The sequence below is a fragment of the Labeo rohita genome, chromosome 8, assembly GCF_022985175.1.
Source record: "Labeo rohita strain BAU-BD-2019 chromosome 8, IGBB_LRoh.1.0, whole genome shotgun sequence".
Lineage (NCBI taxonomy): Eukaryota > Metazoa > Chordata > Actinopteri > Cypriniformes > Cyprinidae > Labeo > Labeo rohita.
In genome coordinates, this window is record NC_066876.1 from 20,834,789 (window position 1) to 20,844,574 (window position 9,786).

The 9,786-nt window shown below is 37.2% G+C and overlaps 2 protein-coding genes across 3 annotated transcripts; both read right to left on the minus strand.

The window, feature by feature from the left end:
- Window positions 1-276: 276 nt before the first annotated feature.
- suv39h1a (SUV39H1 histone lysine methyltransferase a) lies at window positions 277-4,178 on the minus strand. Of its 2 annotated transcripts, XM_051116549.1 has the most exons (6): window positions 4,090-4,178; window positions 3,731-3,876; window positions 2,971-3,630; window positions 2,482-2,628; window positions 1,308-1,437; window positions 277-1,181 (listed from the first exon to the last, which is right to left on the minus strand). In XM_051116549.1, exons 1-6 carry the CDS (start codon window positions 4,106-4,108, stop codon window positions 1,048-1,050), a joined length of 1,236 nt encoding a protein of 411 aa, XP_050972506.1. In that variant the 5' UTR covers window positions 4,109-4,178; the 3' UTR covers window positions 277-1,047. The 2 variants fall into 2 exon arrangements, with proteins under 2 accessions (XP_050972506.1, XP_050972507.1); XM_051116550.1 differs by lacking the exon at window positions 277-1,181 and having other exon boundaries at window positions 2,438-2,628.
- Window positions 4,179-5,221: 1,043 nt separating this feature from the next.
- On the minus strand, window positions 5,222-9,020 carry si:dkey-16n15.6 (organic solute transporter subunit alpha). Its single transcript, XM_051117829.1, is given in 8 exon segments — window positions 5,222-5,625; window positions 5,628-5,912; window positions 6,427-6,679; window positions 6,943-7,054; window positions 7,157-7,312; window positions 7,411-7,484; window positions 7,555-7,706; window positions 8,754-9,020. Coding segments are annotated over 8 exon segments (1,242 nt in total). The 5' UTR covers window positions 8,821-9,020; the 3' UTR covers window positions 5,222-5,482.
- Window positions 9,021-9,786: the final 766 nt, after the last annotated feature.

A 9,786-nucleotide genomic window follows, 5' to 3' on the forward strand; every position in this document is an offset into this window, starting at 1 on the left:
AGATGCTCAGACCATATGTGTGAGGTCAACTGATTAATGTTTGCCAGTCTGCACTTAGTGAGGTTTGATCCACAGCAAATCCAGCAAATCCAATAAAGGAACCACTAGCCCTCAGACTCTTAATAGACAGAGAGAGGAGAATATCGCAATCTTCTGAGTTTATTTAGGTTCCACAGAGAACATAGTTGTGAAAGAGGGATATGGATATATAAATGAACAGAATGATAGCAGGAAGGAAGTACAGGGGGACAGGAAAAGCCGCTGGCCTGGAGGAATCTCACCTCCTCATGGGAGGTTAAAGCTGAGCTGAGCTGACTGTCTGGCCCAAGCTGGGGATTCAGGCCACAGATCAAGCGAGGCCAGATGACTCTATCTGTGAGGTTCTACTGCAACTACTGCACAAATGTGCTACTTTTTGCAGCTATAGTTTGTATATTACACAGAGAAAAACAGCGGTATGTTACAACTGCCTGGTCTGTTTCTGGTTAACATTTATCTGGTGGAAAATCTCACTTCAGTAACTTTATAGGAAATCGAAGTAAAAACTGCCTTGACCTATATTTTGAATAATCTGCAAATCTCACATGGTAATCTCTGTAATTTTCACAAACTTTAGTTTTAAGAATTTTTTTAGCGTGTGCAACCCCCTTGTTGGCATTTCATCTATAAAAATTTGCTTTATGTTATACAAAAGGTGTTATGAATACACTAGCACCATCTGGTGGCAAATATAGATATCTATATAGGTAAGCAACATTCTTGAAGTGAGAATCCATATTGCTCCACATAGTATCAAATGTAATGTTTTATTAATTTGATAAAAGAACACAAAACAAGCATAATCATTGTGGGGAAATGTTAATTTATTAAAACAGTGCTGAAAATGGATTGAATTATTAACTGAATTAATAAAAGCCACCGAACATTACATACAAAAAAAGTTAAAATCAATTTAAAGTATATATACACAAATAAAAGAATAAAAAATAAATTTCATGAAATTATCTTGATGCCTGTCATAGTATGCATGCTTGTGTGTGAGCTAGATTAAAACAGATATTTCCGGCAGTTCTTTACTCCACACTTGCACTCCATATGGATCCGTTTGATGGGTGATCCTTCAATTCCAGCCCGACTAAATTCAGAGTCCATTTTTGAACTCTCTGCATCTACTGGATCAACTGCAACAAAAATGTGGAGTACTCATTAGGCATTTACAACAAATGTAAATATATAAGATATTGTTTTTCCTTTTCGTTATAAATGGTCCCACTCCCAAAAATGTAAGAAAAAGCCAAATTTCCTACCAGTCATCTTGTAGTCAAAAGTGAGCTCTTCTCCAGCTTTAATCCCTCGTTTTGCAAAAAATGCGATTCTGGGAAGTCGCTCATCTAAGTTGTCAATAAAAACATTATATACCTGCAAGTTCGGATCGCACTGAAAATACAATAGTAAAGATTTATTAATTTCATGCTTTGTGAGATTTTACTGGTATAATATTAATATTTATTTTATTTATTTAGAAAAATACACAGGTTTAGTAACTGTTTTTTTATGTAATAGATTTTAATTTATTCCTGTGATGTTAAAGCTGAGTTTTCAGTGTCACATGTTCCTTTACAAACCATGATTTGGTGTTCAAGAAACATTTATTATTATTATTATAATCTTTGTTGAAAACAGTTATGGTGCTTAATATTTTTGTGAATTCTTTTATGAAGTAAAAGTTCAAACAAATACGTTGAAATACAACTTTTTTGTAAGTGTAAAAATCTTTGGCAGAAACTATTAATATCAATAAAACACATATTCATGCAACATACACTACCAGTCAAAAGTTTTTGAACAGTAAGATTTTTCGTTTTTTTTTTTTTTTTTAAAGACGTCTCTTTTGCTTACCAAGCATGCATTTATTTGATTCAAAGTAGAGCAAAAAGTCAATTTTTGAAATACTTTTACCATTTAAAATACGTTTTCTATTTGAATATATTTTAAAATGTAATGTATCCCTGTGATCAAAGCTACATTTTCAGCATCATTACTCCAGTCTTCAGTGTCACATGATTCTTTAGAAATCATTGTAATATGCTGATTTACTGTTGAAGTGATAAAGACATTTATGTTACAAAAGATTTCTATTTCAGATAAATGCTGTTCTTCTGAACTTTCCATTCATCAAGGAAACCTGAAGCAATTCTACTCAGCTGTTTTCAACATAATACTAATAAAAGTTTTTTGAGCAGAAAATTTTAATATTACAATGATTTCTGATTGAAGTAATGATGCTAAATTTTTACCATTTTTGCTGTACTTTTGATCAAATAAATGAAGGCTTGGTGAGCAGAAGAGACTTCTTTTAAAAAACATTAAAAACATTTGACTGGTAGTGTACCTTCTATAAATAAATGCCACTCTACAAGAATCTGTTCCAAATTACTTGAAAGAGAGCCCAGATGATGTGTACAGCTAGTTATTGCTCACGCTGTGGTTGACAAAGTGAGAGATGTTTCCATAATGAGCCGCATCGATGGTGTAGACGTCATCCACATAGTCCAGATCAAACAGGTAGGTGACACCCTGCTTATCATAAACCACACCTCTCCTCTCTGCTTCCTCTGTCGTGATAATCTGCAACAAACAGCTGACAGCAGGTCAGTAATCAACATTCACAAAAAAATTAAACAATAAATAAAATAAATAAAAATTAAAGTACGGTGCCGTTCTGTATTTATTCATTTACTCAGCCTCATGTAATTCCAAACCTGTACGACTTGCTTTCTTCTGTGAAACATATTTTTTTTTAATATCTGTACCATTTTTTGTCTGTTTTGACCCCACTGACTTTCATTATATACATAAAGAGCAAAAGCATTCTTAAAAATACCTTGTTTCATACTTAATATTATATATATTAATGTTACAGGTTTGGAATGCCATTTATTGGGTGAACTATCCTTTTAACTTGCTTACCTCTCCAAGATACTCCATAACAAAGCTGTTTTTGTAAATCCTCTGCAGCGTCCGCACTCCCCATCCTCTTCCATTGGCTGTTTTGAAGATGCATAGATCATACTGAATACCTTTTTGCACAACCCTATTTGCACAGTCCGGCCCACATCGGCATTTGGAGTTACACTCGTAGATGGGCACACCAGGCATCACTTTCACCTGCCCGCTGTCATTATATGCCCTCCGATGCTTCATTAGCCCTGGACAGCAGCCGTCAAGCGGCTGAGAGATGCAGTTGTCACATTCGCAGCCCACTATCACTGGATTCACATCCACTCCTTTCCCTAACCTATTCTCATTAATGTAGGTGAAGTTCTTAGGAGGCCCGTCCAGGTCAACCTCATTACAGACGAATATGCGTCCCTTGTGCCTGCAGGTCTGATTCATGAGGTTTTCCCATTTCTGAAGCTTTATACGCTGCTTGGCCTTCTGGAGAAGGAAGGACACAACGGGGGCACTCAAAGAGTCTGAATCGAGTGGTTCGTTGGCCTGAAGCAAAGCTGCCTTAATGTCTTCTCGGAATTGGTGCAAGAGTGTAGGGCATTTAAGATTTCTGAGAGGCTCCCATGTGTTTTCTGATTCGGTGTAGCCTTTCCACTTCACCAGGAAGAACTCTCGACCCTAAACATGCATCATTTCGAAGGTTACAGTGATATGCACCATGCAAACTGGGAATAAGAACAGTTGGAGCCCTAAATGACAAATGAATTCATTAACTCACCTTGTGTTTTTTGTAGTTACACAGATACTCCACTTCATAGTAATTAAAGTTGTTCTTTGTCACATTCAGATGCTTGCAAACAAGTCTTTCTCTGCGGCACAGAGTCTGGAGGTCCTCCCATGAAAGTTTACAAGACACCCTGCAATCTTAAACCATACGTAAGGGGCTCCATAACGTCTATTCCTTAAGAAAGTACTGTTTGCGTCAGTATTTGCTTTACACGAGTAATGTTATTAACTATTTAAACGCTCCCTAGTATAACAGTATTTAAAACCACACGTTTGTTCATTGTAGTTTATGCGGGACGTGCATCTTAATAGCACTGTTTACTATTTAAAAGAACGCGAAAGAAATCCTACCTTTCAAATCTTGCGCCATGGTCACCTCGACGTCGCAGACTGGACTCCCTAAGCCGGAAAACGCGTTAACGCACTCGCGCTGATGATTGGTCGAGCTGTAGCTAGGTGAAGAATACCTAACGCTTATTGGTCAATCGAACTGACCGCGACACTGCGCGTAATATGAAGCCTCAGGTCGTTTAGTGCCAACAACTGAAAATCAATCTGTGTGTTTGTAATTTTTTATTAGGTAGTATTTTGGGTTTTATATTATTCAGAATAAAAAATATACGTGAAAACATCCGTTTTAATGGACAAATTTCCAAAGTTGTATGCACAGAAATTAAATCCCGCCAGGGTTGCTTTATATTTAATTTTTGACTGGAATAATTTAACGTATATATCTGGAGCCTAGTCTGTAAATGTAAGTAGGCCCTACTGGAGGTCATAAATTATTTTGTACCTTTTACTTAGATGTACTAATAACAGTAAACATCAGATACTTAGAAAAGACAAGAAATAAAACCTTGTTATGCTGGATGAGATTTACATTTCATAACATTGCACTTTTACTTTGGTTAAGTTTCTTGGCCCCCAGTGGAGTCACAGACATATAAAGTGGAATAATGCCACACTTAAAGAGATAGTTCACCCAAAAATGAAAATTCTATCATTAATAACTCACCCTTTTGTCGTTCCAAACCTGTACGTCTTTGGATGTCCAAACGTCTTTGGAACACAAATTAAGATATTTTTGATGAAATCCGAGCTTTCTGACCCTCCATAGACAGTAAGGGTCCTACCACGTTCAAGGTCCAGAAAGGTACCAAGAACATCGTCAAAATTGCCCATGTGACATCAGTGGTTCAACCGTAATCTTATGAAGCTACGAGAATACTTTTTGTATGCAAAAAAACTAAGATAACAACTTTATTCAACAATTTTTTACCTCCGTGTCACCCTATTACATGATCTGCATGTAAACAACACATACACGTGGTGCTGCTGATGTAGAAGTTTTAGTTTTTTTGCGCACAAAAAGGTATTCTCGTAGCTTCATAAAATTATAGTTGAACCACTCATGTCACATGGACTATTTTGTCAAAGTTCTTATTACATTTCTGCATCTTGAACGTGGTAGGACCCTTGGAAAGTTACAGAGCTCTTGGATTTCATCAAAAATATCTGAATTCATGTTCTGAAGATGAACAAAGATCTAACGGGTTTGGCATGACATGAGGGTGAGTAATTAATGACAGAATTTAAGTTTTTGGGTGAACTATCTCTTTAACCTGGAAGCATTCCAATGTACCACCCGCGGAACACTTTGCACTGAGTTAAATTTGAAAGGAATGCTAAAGAGTTAAAGTATAAGACTATACAATCTATATATACATTTTCTCTCTGTTTTCTTCTATACAACAGTAACATCACTATTGTTAACATGGTTAATTTCAGCACTGACAGTAATTGTCGGCCGCTCCACAGTCATGGAGTCCTCAGGTTGTGTTGTAAGTTCTTTCTCAGTGTTTGCTGCAGTTTGCAGACTGTGCTGTAAGGGAAAGGAAAGCGGTCCAGTGGTGCATGTTCAATTTTACAGAGGCTGTCTTCACTGTCGCTATTGTATCCAAAGTTAGAATGGCACAGATCGTCTTCTTGAGAGGAGAGCTGCACAGCGATTGGCAGCTCAACTTCTGTCTGAATTGCCTTTTCATTGAGAGCTCTTATGACGTCAACTTCAATTTCTTCACTCTCGTCATGACAGGGTTCAACTTTCCGGAATGTGTGATGTGCAAAGAGGCTGATGCAGAACATCTCCACAATTACAGAATAGTGGTAGATTACTTCAAGAGCCCACAGGAACAAGAGACAAAAGAAAAGAAAATCATTACTGTAACAAATTAAAGAGTTAGTTCCTCCAAAAATGGAAATTCTGTCATTAGTTACTCACCCTCATGTTGTTCCAAACCCGTAAGACCTTTGTTCATCTTCAGAACACAAATAAAGATATTTTTGATGAAATCCAAGAGTTTTCTGATCCTCCATAGACAACAATGCAACTGATGTCACATGGACTATTTTAACGATGTCCTTGCTACCTTTCTGGGCCTTGAACGTGGTAGTTGTGTTGCTGTCAATGCAGGGTCAGAAAGCTCTCGGATTTCATCAAAAATATCTTAATATCTTAATTTGTGTTCCAAAAATGATCGAAGGTCTTAAGGGTTTGGAACAACATGAGGGTGAGTAATTAATGACAAAATATTAATTTTTGGGTGAACTATCCCTGTAAACAATTAAAGTGGATGTATACCAGATTCCAGATCCCAAAATTTTGGGGAAATGTTTTATGAATCTTACATTGAGACCGAAACAGGTCAGAGAAGGGAGGAGTGCAGGGGATGACATTCAGCGCACCCATGGTCTCCAGAATTCCACTCTGTAGTCCACAAAGGGCCAGGATGACAATGATGCAAATAAACTTGGCTCGAAGACCATATCCTGGCAATGCCCTTTTTGTGGCTGTATAAAACAGCAAGTAGCCATAGAAGGACAGAAATGTGGATACAGCAATGATGGCATTGACATACATGTTGAGATTAGCTGAATTCACCTAAGAGAAACAGATTATGAAGAGTCACATGAGCTATAGTTCAGAAAATAAGACAAAACTACTTCGATTTTTTGCGTGATTTTTTTCCTAAACCAGTGAAAACCTTGCCTCACAGCCAACTCTAAAAATGTCATTGGTCATGCCAATCACACATTTTTTTATTCCTGTGATGGCAAAGCTGAAGTCATTACTCCACTCTTGATTATCAATGTTGAAAAATACTGACACTTTTACATTAACAGAGTAAAGTGTATCGTTCTCACATCTCCATAGTCGTAACGCTCATCAGTCCAGAGAACAAGAGTGACGAAGAACAGGACTGTTCTGACCGCAGAAAGCTGAAGAACAGCAGCCATCATCCAGCTCACGCTGGTCCTAATGGAAGACAAAAGTTAATATTTCTTTCTTAAAATGAAACAGTCTAATTGTTATAAATGTACTTTAAGTTAAACATTTATGTATGTGTATGTGAAGTACTTGTTGATGTTGAAGAGAGGAAGACAGCAGCAGCAACAGCAAGGGAAGGGGTTTGGAGACACCTGCTCCCCTGCTAACATCTCCAGCATGCGAGTCTTTCCACCAAAGAAGTTTTTGATAAGACCCATGAACTTAAAGAGTGTAATGTTGTGATACCTGCCAAGAAATACGAATCATTCCATACAGATATGACTGGCCATTCAGATCACTGTTGTGCAATTCGTTTACAACTGTGGAAGTCAAAAGTCACTTACAGAGATGCAATGAAATTGCACAGAGATGAGGAGCGTGGAACATACAGCGCAACGATAGACGTCATCCCGAAGACCTGTCAAAGAAACAAAGTGTCACCAAAGGGTAACTAAAGGAATGAAATGAATGAGAAAGTACTTCTTTACTGGATATATTCCCAGGATCCACAGGCTGAGACGTCTACGTCGCTGAGAGGGGACATGACGCAGAAAGAAGCCGATCTCCTCCATGAAGAGAGCAAGCAGAAGCATAGCAAACACAGCAGGAATAAGGAACAGCCAGAGATCGTTCTTGATCACTTTAAGAAAAACAAACAAAACCAAACTCCTTAAAATGAAGCAATGCAATGTAAGAGCTATTTTAGGTTCCCAAAAGAAATTGTTCATTTTTAGAAGAACATTTTAATAATCTAAAGAACCTGTCCCCGATAGCACACATACGTCTGCAAGATGTCTGTTAAAGATCACTTGATCTGGAAAGCATCTGCTGTGTACAAACATCTGACAGATTCTGACAGATGTTTGTAAGATGTACAAGATGTAAGTTTTACATACATTCTAAATCATAAACGTCTTAAAGACATCTGATAGGAAACATCCTATAGACGCATTGCAGATGAGCAAACACATTAAAAATACATCTTGCAGATGAAAATGCTGACGTCAAATAGACGTCTCCGTAATGTATGTGGGTTATCAGGGAGACATCGATTAGACGTCTGCATTTACATCTGGAAGACGTATTTTTTAGAGTGTCTGCTCATCTGCAATACGTCCATAGGACGTTTCCTATCAGATGCCAAATAGACGTCTAACAGATGTCTTTAAGATGTTTATGATTAGAATGTATGTAAAACTGACATCTGTCAGATGTTTGTACACAGCAGATGCTTTCTAGATCAAATGATCTTTAACAGACATCTTGCAGACGTACGTGTGCTATCTGGGACAGTATTTCCACTATAATAAAACCTTTAGTAGATGTTAAAAGTTCTTAATGGAACGTCAATGCCAATATAGAACCTTCACTGATGTACTAAAAGGGGCTCAAACAGACATAATTTCCCATCCTGGTACCTATTCATATCTCTAAAATGAGACATCTGGTCAATTCTAGCCCACACTTTTGGGGTAATAATCCTAGAAACAAGTGAAAATGAAGGTACAAGTCTGGAAAATGAGGAAACATCGCAATGGACTGTCATTCCTGTCATTATCTGTGGAAAATTACTTTCAGCATTGGAACACAGGCTTCATAAGCAGCACACAGCAGGCATCGTTTGGTTGGATACATCCGCACATTTTAATCTAAATTAGATCAATTAAATCTCAGTTAAATCTCTTACCTTTAAAGAACTCTGATGACAGAGGGATCCCACCTCCCATGAACGTGCAGTTGCCCGCTTTTCCCATTGTTCAGTGAAATTAGAAAGACACACGAAACACAGAAATTTTGATTAGGATGTCAGGATCAAAATAAGCAAATACCCACTTATCCGTTATCAGTTTAGGCACAAACCCCAGTTGCTTAGATAACAAGCAATTATGTATAGTTTGGTCAAATCTACACCAAGGTGGCTTCCTATTGCCTAAAAGATGTCTTTCTGAGCTCACTTATTAATGATTGACTTGGACACAGGTAGGGTGACAGGTAGAGGGCCAAGTCCATGTTCCCACAGATCTGTACTATCTCAGACAACATCTTTTATGCTTGGGAATACAGTACATGGATAATGTGTAAACATTTCTAATACAGTTCTTTAAAAACTATTTGAAGGACTGATAAAATATGTAGAGTAGCGAATCGTTTTCTGCCTATAAAGAATGAGTTTCCAAAGTGATTTTGCAGTTTTTGTTTGATGTCACTTGGCTGGTTACAAATTACTATATATTTTTAGGAATTATACTGCATAATAACTACTAATTTAACATGATGCATACTTAAAGGCTGATATAGTTTAAGTCGAACTTTAGATATTAGGTTAGTCAAGGAATCTGACACAAAAATGCTGGGTTAAAAACAACCTAGCACTGGGTAAATATTGGACAGAACACATGGCTGGGTTGTTTTGACCCAGTGTTAACCCAACCACTGGGTCAAAACAACCCAGCATGTGTTCTGTCCAATATTTACCCAATGCTAGGTTGTTTTTAACCCAGCAGTTTTTAGAGTGAAGTAAACAAAATTGCGCATTTAGCGTTGAAAGCGCATTGAAAGTCCAGTACTAATATTTAAAATAATATGTATATATGTGGAAAAAATATAAAAGTTAAAAAAAAAAAAAAAAAAGTTTTATCGAGATGCGACCTGTAGTATGAGTATGGGACTTTTATATTAAAATGACTGATTGGAGGAAGGGACATATCCGGAAGTCGAGC

Excerpts from the sequence above, each read along its gene's own strand:
- suv39h1a (XM_051116549.1), bottom strand. Across the intron at positions 1,438-2,481 it reads CTCACTTTGTCAACCACAGC|TGCGATCCGAACTTGCAGGT; the intron begins GTGAGCAATAAC and ends TTGTATTTTCAG. Across the intron at positions 1,182-1,307 it reads TTTTGACTACAAGATGACTG|TTGATCCAGTAGATGCAGAG; the intron begins GTAGGAAATTTG and ends TTTTTGTTGCAG.